Below are 27,451 nucleotides of genomic sequence, written 5' to 3' on the forward strand. Positions count from 1 at the left end.
ACATGGCAAAAGAATGAATGCTTTGTACCACTTGTATTGAAAACTAAACATTTAGGATAAGTGTGTAGTAGGACTCTTTTGCGTGTTATAATTGCTGCACGAGCTCAACTGTGCCTTTCTTCTCAGTATTTTTCTGTTTTCCTATTTGATACTTGATTGCCCACCTGCAAGTAGTTAGGATTAAGAACAAAAAATACACCAGATCTTTACAGTTCAATTAGCACATTAGCATCTTTGTTCAGAATTCTTCTGTCCTTACAAATACTAACTTCCTACTACACAGAGAAATTAAAGAAACCTGGAGCTGGATGGCATTTGAACCAAGGTCACATGAGACAGAAATAGAAATGGATCTCATAAACTCTTGCTCTGTTCTTCACCACAGGACTATCTTTCTTCATTTTCCAAATTGCAGAGATACTGCTGTCTGAGGATGTTATGAGATAATTAAATTAGATCACCTTAAATTTTTGATAACATGAACATATGTGCATCATTTGACCTGTAGCATCCTATAGGATGAAAACTGCAAAAAACAGTATAAATATCAGTTGCTGTGTGGTGCATCGCTAAAAAATCAACTGTTTAATGTATTTGTAGTGTAGGTCATTGTATTATACTGTTTCTTACACAATTTCTTGTTCAGTACAGTGAAATAGGATTTCAGGGATTATGTAATGTGAACAGAGCTATTGGTTTTCATTTCAGACTGAGAAACATTCAGATGAGATTCTTTGATGAAATACAATTGAAATTCAGCAAGAGTAAAAAATTTTGATCTGGTGCTGAACTGTTCCAAAGAAGTTTCTGAAATGGCACAGGTTGTCTGAAGTAATATAGTCTACGTGAGGCCCCCGCATCCATCTAAATAAATTTCAGTTAAAATACATACAAAAATACAAAGTATGTAACTACTAGTCTGCATTGTTGCAGTGTAGCATATTGGCTATCCTGAAATCTTTCTAAAGCAAATAAAACCACTTCTATCCTAAGCTTCCATTGCATTTGTGTTTCCTATTTCTTTTTCTCATTTATATCATGACACTACTTCATTGTTGTTTCATGAGCTCCTTCCATGAATATTTTCTTTGTAACTTCTGCCTTATCACACTAAGTTTAATTAATGGTATTGCTTCTTTTCTCAGTGTTTTATTCATTCTGTGTTGCCTTGTGTTGGTTTTTTGTTTTGTTTTGTTTTTATTTTCCTATTTCCCAACAGATCTCTTCCTCCTTATTCTATACCCTCTTTTAGTCTGTTATTTTTTCCTTTCAGATGAGCATCTCTGCTTCTTCTCCCACGCTGCTTCAATTTAGTGACGCTTCCTGAGAAGTCCTATCCTAATTTTCCGTCTCTCCAAGCTTTTGAACTTTTGACGTGTATCTGCAAATATCTGCTGTATACATCCAATTGATTCACACAGAGCTCTGTTATAAAGTTTGCTGGCAAATAATCTCTGACCTTAATGCAGACAGACAATAGCCCTAGTAAAATTCCTGGTGAAATTTGAATTGGGATGTATGTGGTGATGGCTGTTTCATAGCTGCATTAAGTTGTGAAGACCACTTATTTCCCACAATTTTTCATTATGGAGTGTTACTTTCAACCTTTGGAGTAGCACAAGAAAACCAAGAGCAGTACTAAGAAGGAAATCTTATAACAAAACAAAACAAAAAGTAGAATTTCAAAACTTCATCTCAGAATTAAACCTCAACTTGTAGACATTTTGGCTTCTGCCTTCTGGCATCAGCTGGCTCACTTGGTTATCCTAACATCTTTAATTTATAGCATTAAATTACGAATTAAACCAATGAATTAAGACCATTCCTTTTCCTACCACAAGCCTGGGCTCTTTTCAGCTGTCTTAGCTCAGCTGCTGTAGCTCCACCATCTCCCGACCATGCAGGCAGAGTTGTATGAGTGCGTACCCATGTGCACATACCTCCTTTTCTCCCACCCCAGCCTACTGAAACCATATGGTCACCTTGAATAGCAATAAATTGTGAATATTATTTAAAGAAATCTTTTGAATTAATATTTTTTTTTTAATAAGCCCTCAAGCAGAAAATCCTTTTGTATTCATGTCATGGGATGAAGTGAGAAACTCTTCTCTACTCTGATAGAGAGGAGACTTTTGACCTAGCCTTTGCTTGAAATGTCAGCCATGCATGAAAGATTTTAAAGTATCTCTTGAATATTCATGTTCCGAGGGCAGACCGGCTTCATGGAAACTTTGAAGTGTGTACATTTCAGACTTATTTATCCAAGCTTCAAAGGAAATTTAAATAACATCTAGATTGTAAAATCTCCATATAAATCTAGACCTCAATATGTAATATCTCTGTGTAAAAAATCCATTATATATATGTTACTTTTCTATGCTAGCCCTAAAATGATTGTAAGAATGTAAATTTTCCACTGTTGAGGAGGCAGAAATGTATTGATTTAGTATGGGTAAACAGAAAGTCTTAAGGAGATCTATTATATTAGTGTGGTGTCAGAGAAATAACAGAGTATATGAATTCTTTCAGCGTTATTTAAGCTACAGCTATAGACATTCCAAAAAATACAAAAGAAACCTCCAAAACCCAGCTGCGAGGCAGTAGCAACTGTTATTTAAAGTGCAGAAAAATAGTGAGATCACATTTATGGTTCTGATTCTTAGAAATTCTAGGTTAAATGGAATTAACAAACTCTGCCTTTAATACAAAAGACATCTTCCATGACAGCTGGGTAAGAGCACTGCTACCAGAAGATCTCCTATAGGAAGCTTACAGCGCACGCACCATATTTCAATTTCTTCTCAGGTCCTTTTCTGACTTTAAATGTGGTTAAACCTTTAAGTGAAACGCGGTGCCGACATGGTGGTAAATATCTCAATATAATAGGTGCTGTTGAGGATTTTAGAGTAGCTTACATAGCTACATTTTCGTTCTATTTATGAAGTATTAAACAATAATACTTTGTTTTTTTGGCTGTTCTAAGATGAGGAAGCGGTTGAGTGTGGTAGGTGCTTTTTTCTTCTTAGATTTAACTTTTCTTTCTCAAGTTATGCTTTCTCTCCATTTAATGATTTCCTTTCCTATTTTTCCTTTGTGCTTCTCAGAGGAAATTGAAGGTACATGTACAAAAGTTTCCCTGCATAGCCCAATAATTTTATTTAGAGAACATGTGTTTAGAATTAAACTGAAAAAAGTGAAATGTTTCTAAAAGGTGTTGTACGTATAATGCTTCTATATTGCCACCAGGTAAACTGAATCATTTTCAAAGTAGATGAAGGTACCAAAATGCTCTTGGTTGCTTCATGCAAAGATCTATTATTTGAACTGTTGTTTTTAACTGCTTTCCCTCTTTCTTGAACTGTTGGAAGATGTGTAAAGAGAAGTATCATAAAAAAACAGTGCAAAACTTGGGTGGGCTGGGTTGGAAGGTGGTTCTGACCTAATTACGTGGCCAAGAGAGGTCTTGCATTTCTAATTAATAGTAAGGAAGTATTTCTCTGAGACGGTAGAAAGTTCATCCACGTTGTATCATCTGTACTGTTTTCCCTCCGAGTGTAGCCGGTTACTGTTATGCTTGCAGCATATGTTAAAGTAATAGCAGCTGATCTCTTGTATTTCTTTTTTTTTTAACTTAAGAGGCCTTTGTTTATAAAGCGTTAGAAGTTGTAGCTCATACTTTTGATCAAAGGGCCGCCGGTACGTAAAAATACACATTATAGTTATTTCATATCAAATGAGAGGATGTGTTTTTGATCAAAAACCTTTCTGTCTTATCCAGTGAGCCAAAACTTAAAGCTGAAGTCTGATAATGTATAATTTACAAAAAAGCTTGATTTACATCAAATACATTTTGCTTTCTTTTAAGTGGCATCATATTTTCTATTAACTGATAAAGCGTGAATAATACATTGTAAGAATTCTGTGCAGAACGTTTGCTGTCATCAAAATTTCCGCTTGAGAAGTTGAAAGGATCAGTGTGCATGCTGCAAAATTCCAGAACATCTTCAGCTAAAATATAAAACAATAAGCGTTGTTTTATGTTTTTAAGAAAATGGCTTATTGAAGGCTTTCTAATGCTATGCTTTGTACAGTTGTCATTTTAAAGTACTTCTGTATTTTTTGCTGGGCTTCTAACAATTCTGCTTTATTTCTTGGCTCTTATTCTGTATGCTTTTACCCTTCGTCCAGAAGATGCTGAATGTGCTGGTCACAACAGTGGATCCTATCTAGGTGAGCAATTGGTTACAACAGACAATTTCTTCTTTTCTTTCAGCCCCTTTTCCCTGGAACTACTGTGTCCACTTTGCTTTTGGGGGTAATCTGCATACAAATGTCTGTACCGTGCATGAGAAAAGCATGAATATGAAGGTTTTAAAAATGGCTCATTGGATTTGACATAAAGGATTTATGTAGTGTGGTATGCCACTATCTGGTTAATAATAAGGTACTAAAATACTGTTTAAATTTAAAAAACAAATTTGGGAGAAATACTGACTTTTTAGGCATGTTGTGTCAGCAATGTATTTAACACAACAGAAAGGTTACTATATCATGAAAAGACTTTAAAGGCACACTTTCAATGTTTTATCCAAGTTTTGCTTACCTTCTCATTCTTTGTACGTTTATCTACCAATTTTGTGAGCACACAGTTATACAGTAAGAATACAAAGCAAGTTTGTAGTCACTGTTTTTTGTTTTTTTTTTTCCCATGTTACAAAATAATTCTTAGCAACCCAACAGCTTAAATTTTGCTTTAAAGCTAGTCTGAGCTCAATGTATCATTGCAAGGGGTGGGGAGGAGGGGAAGGAGTCCTTTGGCTTCAGCATTCCAAATTTCAAACAAAAGAAACATTTTAAAAAGGTGAATGTTCCATTATATGTTTCAGCTTTTTAATTTGTGCCATTTTAAAAGCTATGTAAAAATATTTTGGTTGAAATTGTCCAGAATTCCTGCCAGCTGAAAGCTGGCTGGAGTGGATTTTGTGGCAACCAGCCCTTTTCCCAAGGCTTTCATCCTCCTACTGCAAGCGGAAGAGGAAGAAACATGTCAGAGTGCTTTAGTACATCCAAGTGATCGGGTTCACTGAAGCACCTTAAACCAGGACTGTAAATCAGAGATGGTTTTCACTTTGTAGTGTGCTGTTTTTAAATGTGGTGTATATAAACAGCATTGGGAACACACAAACTATCTAACTGAAAGAACCTTAATCTCTTTTCAAAACCTGAGCAGAGTGTAATTTTATCATGCATTTACATAATAACTAATGGCCATCTGATTGTGCTGAAAGTAAAATTTTAGATTTGTTAGTAAATCAACTGTATTAATATTGAATTGTAACTGCGTGGAGATATTGAAGCATACCTGGAAAACGGCGCTTTGGACTTGGGATGTGATTCTGGCTGCATTACATTTTTGTTGTTAGATATTTTCGTTGAAGAAGAGAATATTTTTTTCATCTTTTCTCTCTGAATGCAAATACACACAGCGTGAATTATCAGGGTCAGACTATCGTGGTTTTGCAATCAGATCTTAGTGGGTTGCTGCTTGATATGAGTAGAAAGGCTGCAAAACAAAATTTGTCGTCTTAATGCTATTTCCCATTCAGTGAAATATTGGGGTCAGTAGTTGCCAAATGGCTCCATCACCTAGGAAGGAGATGTCTTGAGAAAGAGACTACTATTGTTCTCAGTGCAAAGAACAAAAAATCTTTACAAATATTACTGGAAAACAACTGCACACTGCAGGTAAAGGCTTAATCTTTTGAGAGCTGCCATGTGTTGGAGAGCTGCCATCAGTCCACAGGCAGCCCTGCAGCCCTGTGCTGGGTCTGTGCTGTTGGAAATGAGGTGACAGGTGGGAGCTGGAAGACAGAACAATATACAGAAAATAGACCTATCTAAGGCTAGGACCAGCTGTGGGGAAGAGACACAAGAACTCTTTATTCTCCAAAAAAGGATCAGGCTTCCTCACAGTGAATCTGTCTGATTTTGAAAACTGTATTCTGAATGTCCATCCATGTTTTGTAGTACTGTTTTTTGGAGCTTATCCTGAGCATTCTTGAAAGATGGCAAGCATTTAATGGCTCTCCTGGCTTACTAAGTAACTAAATTTCTAGGCTTTCAGTATTGTAATGTAAAGTCTGAAAAGAAAGCCTAAACGCAGTCGCTGAAGGACTTGAGTCACACCAACAAGGTTGGGATGGTTTTGTGACAGCCGAGTTAACGGCCTGTCGGTGTGCTCTAGCCTGTCACAAGAACAAGGCAGTCCAAATTCCCTTCACCACTGATGAAGGAGCCGAGCTGTATTACCCCGTATTTAGGGCTGATTATAGTCACACATATGAACAGTTACTATCAGCTAAGTGTGGTGAATTTTTTGCACATCTAAATTTTAGAAACAGTTTTCAAAGTATAGATGCACTGACAGCTTCCGAAAATCAAAATAGTAAGTTGTACTTCGTGCTGCTTTTGGTATTGCGTAACCACACCAAACGAACCACAACAATTCTATTTTCTGTCCTTGATTTTTAAGTCAGTGTTATGGCTTGTGGGTTTCGAGCTCTGTATGCGTTCACATTCCAATCTGTGAACCAGGATGCTCTCTGAATATCCAGACTTCTCTAAAAGGATACGTACTTCAGACACACATGAGGTGGTCATGAAGAGTGATAGAAGAGTCATCTTTCAGACGGCGTTATGTTCAGGGTTATCAGACTATTAATTTGAACTCTCACCACTAAAGTGACTCAAATAAATTTCACAATTTTTCACTGAATTCTAATACTTCAGTTACAGTGTAGTATCAGATGTTTCTGCTGTAATTTCCTGAGGAACTGCTGGGGAGAACATTAGGACCATGTCTGTGCCAAGCTTAAAATGCAGTTACATTGCCTGAACCTTTATCAACATATAGTAGGTATTAGATGAATATCATCTGTTTACTAGTCTCAACTTTGTCTTAAAAATCCAGACATAATCTAAATTTTTATTAACCCTGCCTAAATGTACAAGCTGGGAATCAGTCCAGAAGCAGGCAGAGTAAGACGTCTGCTCTGTGTTTGTGCAGTTGCTGTGTAACAATAGAAATACTCAGTATACGAGTAGGTATAAAAAAATGACAATATTTTGAAGGGGAAAAAGAATATCCAGAAATATCTCATAAAAAATTGCACCTCAGTAATGACCAGGGTGCCACAATTACTTTTGTCAGTAACATGCATGTGAATACCAAAAGTACTTGTAAATTCATTTACAGATAAGCACCATTTGTTCACTACAAGTTGTGTAAATTTAGACTAAATTCCATGAAGAATACACAAAGTTAATGCAAATTTTAATCCTTGTTTTACTGAATGAAAATGAACGCAGCACGTGTCCGTGCCTTACAGCGTTCTGGAGCCTTCCTGGTGAATGTAGCACACGTGAATGTAAATTATAGTACTTCCTTTTAGCGCAGTTTCTCTTTGTGAAATCAGCTTTCTAGCTTCGTACACATATTTAAATCCAAATTTACTCAACATAGTCACAATTTTTGTTCCCTTCTTTAGGATTTTATTATTAAATCTAAAGAAATGCAACATTTTACATTGTTGTCCTTTAGAAGTGTTTTAGGACTGGATATGTTTGCGTGCTGCCAGTTTTCAGTCTGGATTTCTGCATGAAGCCCAGGTGGCTTTCTCTGTGCAGATGTAAGGATGTACATTGCCAGTGATTAGAAGACAAATTGGGCTGTTATTCTAGACTTGTTTGTTTGTTTATGTGTTTACATTCCTAATCTTATAAGTAGTTCCTCTTGGATTGTTGTTGGCCCTTATCTAAGTGTTAGTAACAGCTGATGACTTTTGTTTCATGTTGAGGAGTGCCATTCGGTTTGGAGGCATTTGAAGCTGGAGAGCGTTTGTTCTTATTTCCTTCCCAGCAGCTATTTCACCAAACTTTTTACATTCCAGGGGCAGTTTGTGGGTTAGTACGTTCAGTAGCTTCTAGTCATGTAGCTGAAACCACTGGACTGGTGCAAGCTTCCTAATGCTCACAATGCTAGTCACAAAGTTTTCCCCTTTTATTTTATAGTCTGCATTCTTGGCAGCTGAGATTAATTTTTGCTGATATCCATATTCTGCAGACAGTATAGGTCGCAACTCCTTTTGTGTTCACTGAGTTTTATTTGATGAAATATCTCAGGCAAGTAATTCTTTTTCCCTCTGTTCCATTTTAGACGTTTACTTTCAAGCTTAATCATTTTATAGAAACTTTATTTTTCTATTGGAAATCAATCTTCCTTTTGTTTTTCCACAGTGATTTTCTCTATATTTTTAATAATGGTCTATAATTAATTTAAATTTATTAAGTTTGATTTTCATCTTTCCTAAATTGAGAAATATGCAAACACTATGAGAGTGCTTTTTTGCTTGCTCATGAATGTTCTCCTGCCTTGTGAGTATAATGTAGTTTAAGTTCAGCTTAATCTTTTCACGTAGTCGTAGCTGCCCAACATATATTATAAATTCAAAGTTAATTAACAGTTCTTTGTAAAACAGCTTCTGAAGGTCACAGTACAGTTAAGCCACAAACATGAGGATATATAATCACAGATTTGAGAGGGGGAGAGACATGTTTCAAGGAATGCAGTAGCAGTACCATAAAAATGGGGGATGTATTGAAAACAGTCTGATCTCTTGTCTCTGCACTGTACGTTTTCCTTAGTTTTGAAAGTATCTTAAAGCAAGCTTTTTCCAAAAAATTCCAGGTATTTAAGCTGAAGTTAAGGAGCTGTTGGTAAATGTGCTGCTGTGAGACAGCTGCTCAGAGGCATGGAACTCTTGGTGTTTGTAAGCCTAAAACCAAAGTGGTACAGAGGAGATTGGTTGGCTTCAGTTGTTGCCTACCCTCATTCTCAACAGTGGAGTGGGGAGATGCTGGCCCTGTAGCACAGAACGGAACCTTTGTAGATATGCAGGTGCTGTATGCTGTGACAAAGCTCTTTATTCTGTCAACTGTTTAGAAGGAAACGGTAAAGGCTTACCATTTTTTCTCTAGATGCTTATACAGTACAATTTTCAAAACAATTTTCAACTTGTTTTTAGAGCAGTTTTTTGATCTGGAGCCTTCTATGAAATTTACAGCCCCCTTTTGTAGCTGCTGTTACTTTTAACCTTTCTTTATACAGTTGTGTATGCAGTTAGATGAGGTGACGTAGCACCAGAGAATGAGAATTGTAGTGGTTGGAAGGGACCTCTGGAGATCATCAGTCCAGCCTCTCTGCTAAAGAAGGTTCCTACAGCATCTTTGCATCCTAATGGATTTTCACTCTATACTGGACAAGATCGCCTGGGCTTTCTCTTGGATGTGTTTACAGTTATCAATATTTTGACAAAACTTTTCTCACTGCAGTCACTTCAGTGTTAGTGTTGTTTATTTGCATAAGAAAATAGCATATTTCAGTATATTTTGGTATGTGTTCCTGTCTCATATTTTTGTCACTCTTCTATCTCAGCCCAGCTCTCAGCCCAACACTCTTAAAAATACCGGTGTCCTGTTCTGTAGATGTTTGCTCTTCTTCATCGGTTTTTATTTTACTTATTCATATTTTGAACTTTTACGTGCATGTATTGTGAATTCCTATCGATACAGAGATTTACAGCAGCAAAATTAGTTGGTTAACATTATTTTTGATCCAGATTGTGCAAAGATTTATGCTAAATGGAACTGTGCAGAACATGCTAAGCCTGTAACTAAGCTCTATAAGATTTTGCTTTTAAGTATTTGCAGAAGTGAGTGTTGAATTTGCCAGATACTGCCTTTGAAGATGAAACTGTAATATGACTACTTTTCAAACACCTAAACATACGGGTTTTTACAAGTTTATGAAAATATATTGCTGAAAAATTTGGGGTCACCAAAAGTTTACATATGTTTACTGTCCTACAGAATATTCCTGGGGGGAAAATGGTGTCAAGATTTTTTCAATAATTTTAAAGTGTGTTTAGAATTTGAGTTTTACTTTCCTGTTCCCAATTAATGGAATCAGTTTTGCAATCCTGCTAGAACAAAAGTAGTGCAATAGAGATACTGGTAAAATTAATGTTAAGGATTTACTGAAGAACTGTAAGGTAACCATTAACAAATGAGTCAAATTAGTTTTTAAAATACAGTGTTAGAAGCCTTTTTTATACTGCTCTGTTTGAATACGCCTGTGATCTCCTTTGTGATTATTTGAAATACCCAGTCTTGCAGATAGATGCTGGAGATGTAACATTGTTGACGCAATTGGAAATTGTAAATGCAAGTTTAATAGGAATATTAACTTTCAGTTTAATGCCAACATATCCGTCATACGGCAACTGTATTGTCTAACATGTTTCATGGTGTTTTGGCATTTAACTAACAGTGTTTGGTTTTAGTCTTAAACATCTTCAGGAAAGGTTCTGTGCGCTTTTTTATGGTGTCAGCGTGGACTCAAGCACAAAAAGTTATTCAAGGAATTAATTTTCATTAATCCTTTCAACCACCAGATGTGTTCTTGTGTTGTATTTGATGTGTCTGTATGCCATGATGATTTAACAGAAATGTATTGTGTGGTATGAGAGTCTGTACTGCATGAATGTTTTCCTTGTGTATGCATACTAATGTGTAAGACACTCAAATTATCTAAATATGTTAACAATTTACTGTAATTATTTTTACAACTTGTTACGAATGTCATGATCTAATTGGTAATCCTAATTCTTCAGTTTAAGTAGGCAACTGATACAGTTTAAAACCGCGGCAAAAAATCGTTCTAGTGCCATGGCTTATTTAACATGCAGTATGTTCTTTTATTTCATGCACCGGTCCTCGAGTGTTTGGAAGAGACTGTTTACAGCTTTGGATAGACTTGCTTTCTTATTTTGAAAAAATCCTGTTCTTATTGCAGCTGGTTTTAGAAGAAGCTTTCGCCTTAGCAGAAAAGATAAAAAAACAAACAAATCTATGTATGAGTGCAAGAAGAGTGATCAGTACGATACAGCAGATATCCCAACATATGAAGAAGTTGCAAAATATAGACGACAACCTCATGACAAATACAGGCTTGTAGTTTTGGTTGGTAAGTTGTTTTCCTTATTTTTAACTTGGTAAAACTTAGGACTGCTGATTAGCGCAGTGCTTACCGCAGAGTAATTCAGCCTGGAGTAGATCTTAGGAGATCAGCTTGTCCAGCTTCCCACTCAAAGCAGGAGCAATTCTGAATTCAGAGCGGGTTTCTGATGACAGCACCCTTGGGAACTTGTCTTCCTACTATGTCTTCTCTTTTGTTCCCACCATTCACCTCAGTGAAGAGGAAGGCTACATCATCTCAATAAGTGTTAGATGGGTGCTGGTGGGTCCCCCTGAAGCAGTCTCTTCTCCAAGGCCTGTTCCCTCAGCTTGTCTCACATGTAGGTTATTCTTCATCTTCCTGTAATCTTAGAAACTCTTTGCTGACCTTGCTCCAGTTTATCAGCATCTTTCTTCTAATAAAGGCCCCAGTACAGACTGACCATTTCTTGCAGTGTCTAATTAATGGGAAGGATCACCTCCATTCAGTGGCTGTCCCTTTGCTGATTTAGCCCAGGGTAGCACTCCTCACTGCAGTGTCCCTGTGGTCACATGCTTAGCTCAGTTGCTGCCTGGTCCTTCAGGTCCGTTTCATCTAATCCGCTCCACAGCCAGTCAGTCCTCATCTGGTACTGCGGTCTGTTGTATGTGCAGAACTTTGCATTTGTCTTCATCAAATTTTCCAAAGATCTGCCAGCCCATTCGTGTAACTTGCTGAGGTCCCTCTGTGTTGCAGCCCTATTCTCAGACAAGTCTAAACCAACCAGTTTGGCATCTGCAAACTCAACAGGGGGCTGTTCTGTGTTGGCTGACATTTTTCTTAATGAAGCTATGAAGTGGTACATCCTCCAGTAGACGCCCGAGGAGCTCCACTTCCAGTGAGTTACCCAGTATAGTACAGACCAATAGCCCCTACCCTTCAAGCATGGTCATCCCTTTACTTTTCACCTGTCTTGTACACCACCAATTCAGATACAGTATCTCAACTAATATGTAAGGATGCTTTTGGAGACAATGTCTGTAGCCTTAAAATAAAAAGAGATAATATTTAAATATAGCTACCATGGTGACTAATCTGAACCTGTTTGTCCATCTGTACTGAAACTCATAAGAATTACGGTAGCGCTCTGCTCTTTTAAGAGATCAATCAATATAGCAGAGTAGAGAAAGACAAAAAAAATGGAATAAATACTTGTGCTCGGTCAAGGCAGAATATATACATGGAGAGCAACAAAACCTACTGTGCTAGAACAAGTAAACAAGCAGGTTGAGAGAAAGGTGGATGAGAGGTGGGCTTCTGTGTGCCAAGAGCAGACGTAAACATAGCTGCAGAAGACTTAAGATGTCATCCTCAGCTTTCTGTTCCTCCGTAATCTGCCACTGCTATAATAGCATTTATCATCTAATCAAAATGCATTGCTTCAGTCTCCTAAAAAAAAAGTATATATACATATATATATACAGGAAGTATATTATCTTAACTGCTTCAAAGGTAGCCATTGGAGCACCAGTGAGCGTAACCATTGCAACCAATTAATAATGTCTCATTAGTTATTGTTTCTTTTGCAGTAGAACGTAGGCTGTTGCATCATTAGTAAAGTTTCCTCCATTCTGAAAATAACAGAGCAGAGAAATACGACCTTCTATCAGGGTCTGTTTTGTACTGTTGAGTAGCTATGTAGCTATGTTTTTCTGTCAGTCATATCCAAGGGAACATTAAGTTTAGTTTTTAATAAACAGCTTTGTCACTTTCCAGAGCTAAAATTCAGCCACCTACCAGTGTGATCATTGTGAGATTGTGGGCTATATACAAGCAGTAATAACATGGTTGAGTTGATTTTACACTTACATCAACAATATGTGGTGCAAAAGTGTGATAAGTAGACTTTTTATAACAAATTGCATATGTCTGATCTAAAGAATACCTAGAGATTTCATTGGATTTTTGTGGTAATAAATCAAGTGAAGAAAGAGTGTTTTTTTAGTAACAAAAGCAGTTCAGAAATTTATTGCAGACTTCAGTAATTCTAATATTTTTCTCTGGATATTAAGAGCAGCTTAAGTCTGGCCAATTCCATAAAAATGTCTTGGGCAAAATGTGGAAAAAGTAGCAGAGCTAAGCAACACAGGTACAGTAGGAGTGAATGCATTCAACAAGCTTTTGTGTGCCGGTAGCAGCATAGAGTATAGTGTGTCAAATAGAAGGTGGATACTGTTATCAGGAAACAAAGGGACAGATAACAAATTTATAGCTTTAATTGGTGAGGACACTGAATATCTACTGTGTTATGCTACTGCCTAATGAATAATTTACTGTTGGAAGGCTTTGGGGTTTTTGTTATGTCCTTTTTGTCAGAGAGAGTTTGACAGCTGCAAAGGAGAAATTTCTTTCGGCCTCATTTTAAATTGATCTGCTCTAATTTACAGAATGCAAATTGCACACACAGTAATTTTTAGTGCCCTGTAATGTGATAGAGTATTAGTCTCAGCCACAGCTAGATGTATTAGTTTGTCAAGCTTTCACCCCCTCTGCAAATGTACGCTTATGAAAAAAGCCCTGTATATCCTTGGGGCTAAAATAATGGATAATCTGGAGTGATAATATTACAGATACTTCTGCTGTGCTGTCTCTCAGATATTATGAATGTGATGAGTCTGCTAAAAGTGAAATGATCCAGTACCATGTGACCACTGTTCTTCTGATAACTTACCATTCCTAGGCCACAGAAAATCCTTAAGGTCTTCAAAAATATTGTCTGCATCCGAACTGTGATACTTTGCGGCCTTACCAAGCTGAGGCAGAATGTTTTGATATGAAACATACTGTTCAGGCAATAGAATTCTCATTTACATGAACAAGGAAAAAATCCTTCTCGCAAATGCTTCTGCTTCAGTAAAGATGAAGGCCAAACTATATGACCATGCTATACCACGTGAACCACTTGGACAACAAAGAAGAAGACTTAGAATTGATATCTTCATTAATCCTTTCTGGCTGAATGCTCAGAAATCTACATTGGCTAGCCTTGCCAGTCAGAAAACCAGTGTCAAGTCCCAATCCTGCTTCAGTGCGCAGTCAGTCTAGAAGTACCTTCCCACTGCTAGTTACAGTTTACTGAAAAACAGAAAAATGAGATTCTGTTTTCCTGCTTCACATGTTGTTGTGTCATGGTTGGACATACGTATGCAGTCACTGCGTTACGCTGATCCATTTTACTAGAGAAGGAATAGTTGAGCCGTAGAACCTCAATGCACATTTTCTACAGGGTCTTTGTGGTCTCAGCAGAGGGCACCTGACTCCCAGAGTCTTTTCTGAAAGACCACTTTCAAATGAACCAACTTCTAGGAGATCCCTTTGTGCCTGCTGCTGAAGAATAACTGATGAGGTTAATCATCCTGAGACCTGAACTTATTCTACTAAACAGTTTTTCCAGCTTTCTTGAGGCATATCTGAATAGTACAAAGCTTCATGCACATTGTAGTGATTGGTGGTCTACTTCTGCAGGTGACTGTCAGTAAGAAGAATTAGGTGTTGCAGTTTGTTTGCGCAGGATACTACGGTTACTTGGTTGATGTGACTAAATATGGAACAGCAAGTAAAGTAAATGTTGCTTTAGAAAAATAAGCAAAGTATTACTAAATCTGTCACTGAACCACTTAATATTGCTGCCAGGGGTGAGTTATAGTAAACTAAAATAATGCTACAGCTATGTATCCCACTTGCTTAGCATTCTGCAATGAGAATCTGGATTGTCCTTCTCAATCCTAGTGTTTTATGCTCATCCTTAGGTCAAATCAGATTCTAATTATTAAAAACTAGCATCTTTGTAGCATCAACATGAAAATAAGGACCAGAATAGAAGTATTCTTTACACTGAGGAGATGTAGTGCAAAAAGAAGCACAATGGATGGCATTACTACCAGGAATCAGTCCTCAGTATCCATATGCTGCAGTTAAAAGAGATCTGTGCTGAAAAAGAGGAATCTACACCTTCCAGTAGTTAAATTTAAAGATGAGTTTAAAATGGTAATCTGGAAGGGGAGACAGCATAGTAATGAGGTTTAGATCTTAAAACAGATCTGATCTAAGTTTCTAAAGCATCCACCACAGTAACTAAAGCCTGGACTATTTATATATAAATAGAGCTGAAAGCATGTTGATTTGACAGTGTATAGTCTAAGGAGATAATATTTGCGTAGATATGATGTGAAAAAAATTTTGCTTGAAAGGAATTTAATGATTCTTTTTACTTGAATTCCACTTGTTTCATTCAATGTTAATAGAATCTATTGAGAATTTTAACTACTTTAACTACTTTTCTGGAAAGAAAAAAGGTATTTGTTTAAATAACTGTGCCATTAAAAGAGGAAAAAAATAGAAAGCACAAAAGTAATGTCATTATCTGCATGACACATTGCTTTTCTCTGCAGACATGCACCAGTAGAGGCTGCTGTACACCATATTAAATAAACATTTATACTTACTGATAGATTAATTTACTGGCAGGTCAGAGATGGAACTTGAAATGTAGTTGTGTGTTTAACTTATGTAAACATATAAAATTATAAATGCAGAAACTCTAGGACTTTACAGAGCAACCATAGTCTGGGGGTAGTAGGAGACGCTTGCTTTTCATCGTTGTGTGTTTCTAACCACACAGGGTGGGTACAGATGAAGGTGCTGAAGCATCAGTCGTTGCTTTTTGATGCCAGACTCTCATTAGTAATTAACCGGTATATCACTATTTCATTAACATGCTTATTACATTTTGTATTTCTAATCTCTAAAATGCTTTTATTAGAAAGAACTGAATGCATGGTTGCATCACTTTGCATACAATAGTAAGAATTTTCCATAATGTGCATTATTCTTGTATCATTTGGGATATGATTAAATGATCCTCTTCTACATTTTGCTCTTGACCTGACTCGGTGGAAACAAAGCCAGTACTCCATCAGAAACCCATGAACCCTCAGCTGGGCTTCTTCATGCACATATCAGCATGAAATAGGGTACCTGTGGGTAGGAAGTGGTTTAAGAACCATTATCAAATGGCTAAGAGTGGGGGGCACATGAAAAATGAAAATGCTTCCTTAGTAATTTCTAGCACGGCAATAGTCAAGTGGAGGTGGACGAGATGCGTCAGAAAACAACCATGCAGTCTTTGTTTCTTCCTGCCAACCTCCTTCCAAGAGTGGTCTCCCTTGGCAGCTGCATGAAGAAAGAAACATTTATTTTGGAGCAGTTCAGACAGCAGGCAGCGTACAAGCAGAGTTTAAAGAAAACCAACAACAAAGAAGGAAACAGAAGCACCCCAAAGGGGTTGTGACCAAGAGCACCAAGTGCATGGAGAGGAGCTGCCCTTCCTTCTTCTTCCCACTCATTCCTGACCTGACCCCTCGAAAAGATGGAGAAGAATGGCCTTCACCTGCTGGCTGGGAGGCTCTGCTCCAGAAGTTTGAGATATTCTGGCAAAATAAATAATCATGCCAATTTTGATTAAGGTTAAGGTGCCACGTCTGTGTAGGGCCAAGGATGGGGATATGATGTGTTGAGGGTAGTGGAGAAATTGCTTTGCCTTAGATTAGATGACCTTGCAGGGTCCCTTTCAGCTCAAACGATTCTATGATTGAACTTTTTCCGTGTCTTTTTTCCTCAGTGGTAGAGTCAGACCAGACAAACTACTGTCTGTCCCCTCATGTTTGTCAGCACTGTATATCTTAGGAGAGGCTATAACCATAGACATTTCTAAATGGTTAGAAGATAGTTTGTGTTATAGCTGTGTGCCTTTTGGACTTACCTCAGAGAGCACTTGTGCCTGAAGATGAGAGGCCTGGCTGCTGGGAAACAGCACTGTTTCTTTTTTTTAGGACCAGTGGGGGTTGGACTGAATGAGCTCAAACGAAAATTGCTGATCAGTGACACCCAGCATTACGGCGTAACAGTGCCACGTAAGTAGAAACACTCTTCTGTTCTCATGATGCTACACTTGGTTCCCTTTATTATTGCATTAACTGAAGGCACTTTTAAATTTGAGTCTCTAAATGCATGCTTGGCATCCAGATTGCTCTTCTAATTTTTGAAAGTGCTGCTGCAGTAGTATTTTAAGTAGCATTGATTAAATTGATAGGATGTTTTGGCTCAGAGGCACTGCAGTAGATTTTTACTACAGGTTTAGCGTGATTGATGTCAGCGGTGTTTGGTAAATGAAACTCAGCTAAAGAACACGCTGGATTTAGCTGCAAAGCAGTGAAAAGTACTCTGTTAGCAATGCTTGCTTTCAGCAAAATGCCCTTTTACATTAAGGCTGAAAAATAAAGATGGATGATAAACAGTTTTGAACCTCGATGAATAAATGATTTTAATCCTTTGATTAGCTTTAGAAAAGTTATTTGGGGATTTTTCTCCCCTCTTTCCCCTGTCTGACCGTGTCGTGTAATTTGAACGATGATGAATAACATTGTTCTGAACTAAATTCTACAATACTTTATTGGGTTTTCTTTCATGTGGAGGGCTTGATAGCGTTAGCTGCTCTGCCATTTCTTTGTCTGTTTGTACTTGTAATTTTGCCTCCTATCCGGATCCTTCAAATTAAGGGTCCAGCACTGAATTCAGGAATTCATGTTTTTCTTTGCAAGTACAGGTATTCTATAAAAATACATATGAATGAATTTTCTAGGTAGAAAAATGAATACATTTGTTTTCAGCAAGTCATTTCATTTGCAAATATTTTCCTCAGCTGGGTATTGAAAACTGCAACAAAAAAGCCAGATGTTCCCAAATATTTAACACACTGCATATGCAGTCGTTTGCCCAGAAGCATTTCTCTAAAAATTGCCAGGATTCATCAAGCTGCCTTTTCTTTTTTCTCTTCCAAATTTGTGGTTATAATTTAAAACAAACAAGTAAAGAAATCCTTCTCCCTGAAATTCAATAAGTCAGGACTTGCGTGGAGAAATGGCGTTCTTGGAAATATTTCTCTTTGTGTCAACCTAAGAAAAGCGAGCCATCAAATGGCATTCCAGGCTGTGCTTCTGCAAGCAGGTTGTGTGTGTTCACTTACAATGAAGAATATGTGATGCTGTAATATGCATCTTGTATTAAATATGATTTTTAAGTGTGCTCATTACCTGTAAGTGGCAATCCCACAAGTTTGTAAGCAGAACCTTTATGCCTAGAGCTTGAAGGCAAGTAAAGATAAAGCAAGACCGCTGGAAGAAAAAGGAATCACCAGGAAATGGAAAGAACTAAATCATAAAATTCACACCCCGTTTCTTTACTGTCATACTCCACATACCATAGCTGCAGTTGTTGCTAATGAATGTAACATTTTATAAATCAGGTTGGTGAACTTTGTTTCCCTTTATGGTCTTGTATGCTAATAAGTTTAACGAGTGGTGAAGTTGGGGTAATTGTTATGAACTGCTGCTCATTTTACTATTCAGCTGTCCTCATTTTATTGGATTTTTCCACCACTTAATAAAAATGATAATCTGACACTTGTCCAGTAGATTTTTTCCCTGTGTGTGCTTTTAAACTCAATCCCATCACGTGCTGAGTGCCGCCTCGTGTCACTCAGGAGCGAGGAACCGCTGTGCTGAGTATTGCACAAGGGCTGTGGGCTTCTGAATGTTTCCTGAACTGGTTTGCATTATATTGTTTTGTGCATCCTTTCTTTTTTTTTCTTTTTCTTTTAATGAAACTGCAGACACCACCCGAGCAAGAAGAAGCCAAGAAAGCGATGGTGTTGAATACATTTTCATTTCCAAGCACTTGTTTGAGACAGACGTACAGAATAACAAGTATGTTGAAGAGGCTTTAACTAGAACCACAGTTAAAACAATGGCTGCGTTATAAAATGGGGCTGGTTGTAATTTTAGATAGTAATTCAAAGTGGATGTAAGCCATAGTGATTTGAAGATGTTGGATTTACATTTTGATACATAAGCAGTTCAAAGAAGCTGAAGAAACAAAAAAAACCCAGCAGAATATACAGACAGAAGCTTCTGTGCATCCAAGTAGTTTCAGCACTTCAGCTCATCAATAAGACCCTGAAATTGTAGGTGTTGAGGTGGGGGAGCTCTCTTTCATGGGGCATTATCCTTGATGGCAGTGAAGCCTTGCAGCACTGGGAGATGGGAGCCTGGAAGTGTGCTTGAAAGGGCTGCAAACGTGCTTGAATCAATGTTTGCGTAGTTCTGCACTCTTTCAGGACAGGCGCTTCCTGTGCTTTTGAACGTAGAGACCTACAGAGAAGCCCCTGTCTGTAAACACTCCAGAAATTAAACTAAAATGAAGACAATGGTAGCATCGTGCTCTCTAGCAGCCTGTAAAATATTGCAGCTTGAAATTCTGTCCCAGTGTTTCAGGGGGCAAAAGTGTATTAGACACAAAGCTGTGGGTTTTATGGAAACTTCAAACTGTGCTTTGCTTTTTTGGCAAATTGTACTTGTGCTTTTATAGCGCATAAGCAGCCGCCTTGGTTCCATTAGCACTGTCGTAGCTCCTCCTCCTCTTCGAGATGGAATTTGGATATTCTGCAGTGTGCAATGAAATTTCAGTAGTTTCTATTGTTTAGCTTATCCACTGTTTTATTGCATTGCATTAGTTCAGAAAAAGAGGTGATGGAAAACATTAGTGGGCTGTTGGACTACAGTGCTTTTTTCTCTTCAACTGTAATACAAGCAGGTGTTACTGATTTGAACGTGGTAAAATAGAAGATTTCTTAAAATTGACATGTTGAAGTACTTGACAGCATTTCCTTTATAAAACATGGTAAAACTCGCATGTAAAGTAACATATATTTGCTCCTGAATCAGGTCTTATAAACCAAAACGATAAGTTTTTGCTGGAGAAAATGGAAATGATTCTAATGTTTTCACCCTCTGCCATAGGTTTATCGAGTACGGCGAGTATAAGAACAACTACTATGGCACAAGCTTAGACTCTGTTCGGTCAGTCCTCGCTAAAAACAAAGTCTGTCTGTTGGATGTGCAGCCTCATGTAAGTAAGCATATCTTTTGGAATCCTGTAGTTCTCTGTGTTCCGTAGGATTCCAGAAACTTAACTGTTCTAAAAAATATATTTTATTCCATCCTGAATTACTATCAAGCAGGCTTGATAGGTGACTTTATCACATCAAGACTTGCTGGAAGGAGAAGAAGGAAACTCCAATACATATTGCTAGTATTCTGCTCAGGAATTACTGCGTTGAAAGCCCACAGCATAATACCAAAGACATTATAAAATGCTTCCAAATTTTCATTCATCTTTTTGCTGTTTTGTGTTAAGAGGTTCTCTAAATTTCAGAATGGCTTTAAGCTGCCACGCAGCCCAGCTACTGTCCTACGTTTAGTGGGTCTGTTCATGCAAAGAGTTTCCACGTAAGGCAGACACAAGTTAAGGAACATGCTTGGTGTATTGTTGGGCAGATAATTGTTAGATAGTTGTTCCTGTCTAAGCCATTTGTTATTGCCCTGACTGTGTCTTTCAACCCAACTCAACAGCTCCTCTGGGAATTTTTATTCTCCCAATAACTGCAGTGCTTCCAAGAGCTGGACCAGTTTGTTTAAACGGAGCCAAAGTATTTCTTCTCCAAGGGTGGCCAGCCTGTGGCTTCTGAATCCCAGCAGTTTGTGAGCAGTTCCCGGTGCATTTTTGGACGTGGGACTTTGCTTAAAGCAGCAGCAAGTGGGCTGTGCCAGCACAGGAGCAGCTGGGGAAGCCAAGCTCACACCAGGACAGCTGGGCTGGGGCTTCTGGGGCTCAGTGAGAGCACTGTGTGTCCAGTGCAGCCCAGTTTTTCAGTGAACCACTAAATTCTCCAGAGGACCTGGTCTTGTGAGCCCTTCTGGGGTCATGTTCTCTGTCACGTTGTTTTCTTGTGGGCCCTGGCAATGCAAAGATGACCGAAAGCTGGCTGGCCATCCCTGCTCCACACTGTGCTGCAATCAGAGTTGTAGACCTCTAATTTCATTGGTAGGATCACTTCACTCTCTCAGGAACAGTAACAACAGGGAGTTGTTTAGTGAGTACACAGCACTGAAGAGAAGAAACAGCTGACCTCCTGTGATTGTGGCACAGGCTCTTGCACACACTACTTTTCAGATGTTACTGCTAAAATGTGTAGAACTTTTCCACTCCTGCAGAACTCCCTGCCCTGCCTTCCATCCTCCTCCTGACTTTGGGCACTACTTGACGTTAGTGGAAACAAGGAGTTATCTTACCCTTCACATGGAAACTCTCCTTGTAGGAATCAGTGCTGATCAACACAATGGGATGGCAGTAACTGAAAGACAGACTTCTAGAAGTGCTTTGTGGGTTCAGTCTGGTTAGCAGAGGATTTCTTTTACTGTGGTAAATTGCATTGTGAAAAATAAGCTAATGAAAATTTTTCCTCTTATCAGACAGTGAAACACTTACGGACATACGAGTTTAAGCCCTTTGTTATATTTATAAAGCCTCCACCACTTGACCGCTTGAGAGAGACTAGAAAAAATGCCAAGATTATTTCAAGTAAAGATGATAGGGGAACTGCAAAGCCCTTTACAGTAAGTATATTTAAGAGTTTGTATTGTTTTACCTTGGAAATAAAGATTATTGCTGGGTCTCTATTCATAGTACTTGTCAGGGCTTAGACAACCTGCACATTGTTTCCCAATTTCTGTCACCCTAAACTTGCTGTGATGTTCTCATTCTTTGCTGTGCTCGTAGATATTCACATGTCCATGGTCCTCAGCATGAGTTTATGCAATTGAAGAATGCTGAGGATTTCCTTTAAAAAAAACATTTGCATTTAGATGTTTCTGTTTATGCATATGAATTTCCTTGTATCATTTCTAATTTTGAATCTTATATTTAGAGGAAACCTGAAACATCAAGCGTCAGTTGAGACAGTAAATGCTGCCTTAATAAAAAGACCGTATTTGTGGATAAGATACACAACTAAAAAATGTTACAGGGAAATGAATATTCTAAGAAAGAATGTGAAATATCTAAGGAAGCAAAAGGCACAAGTGCTGCATCTTGTCGATAATCAGGGAAAAAATATTAGTCATTACCCATTAGTAGCTTATTTACTTCCTGGAAGTACAATGAAAAAATATTTTAATTAAAGCTAAATGAAAGCCAACCATGGTTACACTTTGTTATCTACATGTACTGTATGTATGATTTTTCTGTACTCAGATATAAGCTGTTATTTAGGATTTGCTAGATTGTGTTTTTAAGCTGAGTCATGAACAGAGTCATGGGGATGGATGACTTAGAGCAGATCTAGATACATATTGCCTCTTTATTTTTGTGACTGTGTCTTTGTTGGATATGTTTTTGACATAGTTTGGAAATAATGTATTATAACAATACTTTCTGTCATATATAAAATGTAAGAGGGGTTCATTCTTAAGAGCAATCTTCAGGACATTGTTTAGTTAGGAACGTTTTACTCATAGTTGTGTCATCAATTAAATTCCAAAGATTTGTTCCCTCCCCAAACATGAATAGAAATGCACCCAACCAGGCCCAAACAAGACTAACAAGGCACAGGAAGACAGCTCCTGCCAAGCTTTTAAAAGAAAAAGGCTGCCTTGTAATATATCATGTGCTAATAGCAAGCTGAGACTTAAGTAATGAAACTTTAAAAGCATCATCAAAATAAACAGCTAGAAATGTTTTCCACTAGTGCTGCTAACAGAAGATGGCTCTGAAATTGCCATGCAGTGACAAGTGTGTTATTGCAAGAGGAAAGATAAAAGAATTGTCCGTCTCCATTGGGCAGACTCTGCTTGTAAGAGTGTTCCCTGAGATTATCAGGAAGGGTAGTTTCTGCATTTTTTTTTTTTTTAATAAAAAGCCCCGTTTCCACTTCCATAAGCAAGTAGTTTTCACTGCATTCACCACAGAGTTAGGTGACTTGTTTCTGTGGACTGACTGTTCCCTGCACTGATCTCATTAGGAAGAAGATTTTCAAGAGATGATTAAGTCTGCCCAGGTGATGGAGAGCCAGTACGGCCACCTCTTCGATAAGGTGATCATCAATGATGACCTCGCAACAGCCTACAGTGAGCTTAAGGCAACCTTTGACAGACTGGAGACTGAGACCTTCTGGGTTCCCGTCAGCTGGTTGCACTCGTAGCGTTTCGCGTTCACAAGGCAGCCAATGCATCCCGATCCAGACGTGTGCGTGGTTAGGCAATACTTAAGGGGCATTTTCTTGGGAGAAGGGCTTTCTAACTCTACCTGAGCAGCAAGTGCACTCTTCACATACTTGGCACTGGTCTTGTTTTCCTGTGTCTTCATCCTCCTGTTCACAATTTTGGGACAGTCATGTGGAACCGAAGTCTTACTAAGATCAGTAAAGCGAGCAAATACTCGTGTAACAAAACTGCCAAATGTCTCTCTCTCACTCGTATGTCCATTTACAAGGTAAGCTTTTTTAATGGAGAGTCTGCAGAAGATAGTAATTAATACTGGAGATCAGCACTTTGGTGGTTGTAAGTCTAACTGCTCTCATAAAAAGCACATCAGCACTTGGAAGTTATTATCCCTTAAGTGCTCGAGAGAACTGAAATAGGCAAAAGTGACCAACATTTTTATGGGGAGGACTTCCTATGCGCAGCAAGATAAGTGTTTTTACTTTTATAGACGTGAGTCTTGTCTTACATGTACAGAATGATTGCAGTATTCCTTTGCACTTACGTAGTCATGAAAAGAAAGATGTATTCAGTGGCTCAGTTGTGAAAATCCCTGCTGTGAGCATGCACAGATTGAAGGTATTTTCATGCATGCTTTGTGGCACAACGAATAGAACTCACGGGAATATTTATTTAAATAGGGTTACTATGTATATAACTTCAAAGTCTTTAGGATTAATCTTCTGTAAAATAGGTGACTAAGCAGTATGAATAGCAACCAAGTAAAGAGTACTTTTTTTTTTTCCTTTAAATTGATATCAAGAACTTTTAGCAAACCTTGGAACAGCTTTCCCTTCAGAATTTTTCAAACAATTGGTGAGGATGCTGTGGAGACCTGGAAGCAGCTGCAATAAGTCAGTTCTTTCCATTGTTTGCTATGTAGCGGTACTTGTTTTGATAGCGTAACAGACGTCTTATCTCCATCCAGAAACAAATTAGTGCTGTAGTCCTCGTTACAAAAAAATCTCCATCAGTGGTCCGATACAGATGGAAACCTCATCTTGAATTTGATGTGGCAGTGTAAGCATATGTATCATAGATGATGTATTTTAATATATATAATTTGGTATTTTTCTTTCTTTACTGCTGATATGCAGGAAATGAGTACATCTGTAAAGACCAAGGAACACCTGTGTGTTGTGTTGTGAATGTGTCTGTAAGTAAAGAACGTATAGGAGCTTGTAAATTCAGGTCATCACATCTGTGGCATTCAAACAGGAAGCAGTTATTTCATGTTAATCTGTAAAGAGAATATAGATGTCTTGTTTCAGGGAAAAAGAATTTAGTGAAACTTTATATATTTATGGAGGGTTGAAAAGGGATGTGAAGTTTTTAAATTTCTTGTCAATGTGTTCATTTATTAAACAGATTACGAAGACTGTAATTCAAAACACTGTCTCTGTAAATTGAGCTCAACATTCCATGTAAACTTTTTATTTCAGTTCATGTGCTGATAAAGCCATCAGATTCCGCAGTTTAATTCTAAATGCGTATTTAATTTGTGGGTCACTGCACGTAGCGTAGAGTTGTGTAAAACAAATGAAATGCAAGCAACAGCAGCAAAATCCCTCCGAGTCTGGAAATGTTTATGTGGGAGTCACAGATGTACAGAATCTCAGTATGGTAAACGCTCTGTTTGAAGCACTGTAATGTAACTTTTGTCAAACTTCACCATTTTTCAGGAGGAAAATTTTTTGTAACATAAATTGAGATTTGTTAAGTTAATTGCATGCGGGTTACGTGGGTTGAGAAGATGTTTTCTATTATTTTTAATTACTGAAAATCACACTGTTTTTCTGGGGATCTGGAATTGGGTGCCTGCTTGCCTTTGCAAAGAACCGAGCGCCCTCACCACTTCTTCCAACCAACAGCTTGGAGAGGGGGCTCTGCATCCCTTGATATCTGGCCACTTCCCGCCTTAATGAGCAACTCAGTGCTGCTTCTGACCTGCAGTGTATCAGAACTTCAGTGTAGAATCGCACTCCCATAAAGGACCTGCTTTTCTCTTTGAGAAAGTGGTGCTGGAATATTCTGCAAAGTCTCTGTCCAGAGCAGTCCTGCATGCTGTCTGTCTTGTCCTTTTGAAAAAAACTGCAGTTCCCATTCCTGGGTCGGTGCAGTCTCAGAGGACATTCTGCAGCACGCTGTGCTGGGCAGCCATGGGCAGCGCTGTGCTCTGCTGCCTTCATGAAGACTCTGCTGCTGGTCCCTGGTGCAGCCCTGCAGGCGCTTTGGAGGCAGAGAGGCGGATGGCTGCCTGCCCTGTCTGTGGGCTGGGAGCCGAGTCCTGAGTTGTAACACCTGCAAGGGAAGGGAATCACAAAAACATAAATCCTGCAGAGCAAAATGTGCACACAGTGAGAGGTGGTGTTAGCTAAATCACTAGATTGCTCTTGAAAATCAATGTTATTGCAGTGGTTGCTTCCAAAAATAAAAAAAAAAAAAATAGAAGCCTCTGGGCTCTGCAAGGCAGGCAGGGATGATGTAAGTTCAAGGCAGAAAGATGTCTCAGCCCACCAGTTCTGACAGCACGGAACCTGCTCTGAACTCACGTGCCAAACTGTTCTGAGGTTCCGTGGGGAGGGCTGTGTGCTTCTTCTGACTCTGAACATTTGGGAACGAAGACGACTCAAGGTGGTTTCAATATTCCAGATATTCAAGTTGTGCTGTGTGGGCTTTTAGGAACTGTGTGTTTTGACAGATGTTTTTGTTGTGTTCTAGCTGTTCGCCATAGTCAAAAAAAAAGGGGTAGTATTTTTTCATATTGTACCAAGCTCTGTACTTGAATTTGCCATCAGGTCATTGGTTGATGTCTTACCTGCACTCTTACCTTCTTTATGCAAAACAATAAATTATTGATATATCACAGCAGGTGTTTTCTTCTCCATTGTAATTTGCACCATAAAGCGTAGGGACTTAAAAATGTGCTGACTGTAAAAGAAAAACTGCCTAAGATTTCTATTACTGACTGTTACCCCCCAATTATCTTTAAATGGGAGTATGAAGCAACCTAGATCAAAGACTGAAATGCTTAATTTTTCATTTCTGTTGGTGAATTCTCCTGCAAGATCCTTTCCTGCACATGCCCCACTAACCTGTTTGCTCTCCAAAGCGGGCGCCACGCAGGAGGTCAGGCAGACACTGCTGTGCTTGCAAAGTGCGTGGAGTGACGGCCGAGCTGTCGGCCGCGTGCGCTCCTGCTGTGCTCACAGGTCATGGGGGAGGCCATGCTCATTCCTACCACTTGTGGAAGGTAATACTTTAACTAAGTTGCTTTTTGTACTGCCTTACATCTTTTCCGGGAATAAAAGCCCAACACATGCTAGGATTAGAGAGAACACTTTTAGCCCCTTCTGTTTTGTTTCAGTACAGTATTCTGCATTTCCCACGTGTATTTAAGTTCAGGTTTCTCCTGTGCATGCAGAATTCTTTCCTCAGTAAAGCTAGTATTGATTTTTTATGCATTGATTTGAAGGATGTATTGTTTCTTCAGAGATTTACAATTAAAACTATAATCTGAGTGCATTTTTGCTACTGTGGTTTCTACAATCATTCCCCACAGGAGTAAGAGTATTCTGTGTATCAGTGTGTAGAATAACTTGTACTGGCAATTTACCCAAGATGCTCTCAAAGTCATTAAGTATTTATCATGTATTACCGTGATCAATGTGTGACAACAAGCATTCAACAGAAAAATGTCTGAAAGCAAAGTTAAAGGAGCACAGCATGCATTGGTTGTTTGAGAGTTCTAGCACATGCTAACGGCTGAAGGTTTCAGCAGAAGCATACACAAAAACATTTGGAAACAGTTAAAGTCTGGTTTAAATTTTGTCTTATTTTAAATGACAGTACAAATGAGAGCATTTGGAACTCTAGGCAGCTGGGTGCTTTTTCCCTCTTGGTGTCTTTGTCTGAAATACAAGTTGGATATTTGGAAGACTGCATGGAATGAGTTTGCGTCTTGATAATAAAATACTGTACCATTTGGTGTAGCTGACATCCAACACTTTAACAAAGAGGGTGAACCATGAATATCAGCACTTTGTTTGGCATCTGTATTAGCGGGACACATATGTCTGTTTAAACAAACAAAGATTTGTTGGCACAAAGCTGCCAGCTACACATTTCAATACAAGAGTAAATATCTTCAGAGTTCTCAAGAGGGTTTCAACAGCATAAAAATATT

General features: G+C 38.4%; 1 protein-coding gene across 10 annotated transcripts in view; it reads left to right on the forward strand.

Annotated features, from left to right (window-relative positions):
* MPP7 (MAGUK p55 scaffold protein 7) overlaps positions 1-26,779 on the forward strand; it is a 144,987-nt gene extending 118,208 nt beyond the window's left edge. For 9 of the 10 annotated variants that reach the window (XM_048951974.1, XM_048951976.1, XM_048951975.1 and 6 more), the window contains 7 exons: positions 4,192-4,230; positions 10,913-11,083; positions 16,945-17,025; positions 18,783-18,876; positions 19,969-20,077; positions 21,481-21,624; positions 23,028-26,779. In XM_048951974.1, the coding sequence (XP_048807931.1) occupies positions 4,192-4,230; positions 10,913-11,083; positions 16,945-17,025; positions 18,783-18,876; positions 19,969-20,077; positions 21,481-21,624; positions 23,028-23,207 (818 nt within the window). In that variant the 3' untranslated portion in view covers positions 23,208-26,779. The remainder of the gene's footprint in view (positions 1-4,191; positions 4,231-10,912; positions 11,084-16,944; positions 17,026-18,782; positions 18,877-19,968; positions 20,078-21,480; positions 21,625-23,027) is intronic. The other variant, XM_048951982.1, reaches the window with a different exon arrangement.
* Positions 26,780-27,451: the final 672 nt, after the last annotated feature.

Source organism: Lagopus muta, chromosome 7 (assembly GCF_023343835.1).
Source record: "Lagopus muta isolate bLagMut1 chromosome 7, bLagMut1 primary, whole genome shotgun sequence".
Taxonomy (NCBI): domain Eukaryota; kingdom Metazoa; phylum Chordata; class Aves; order Galliformes; family Phasianidae; genus Lagopus; species Lagopus muta.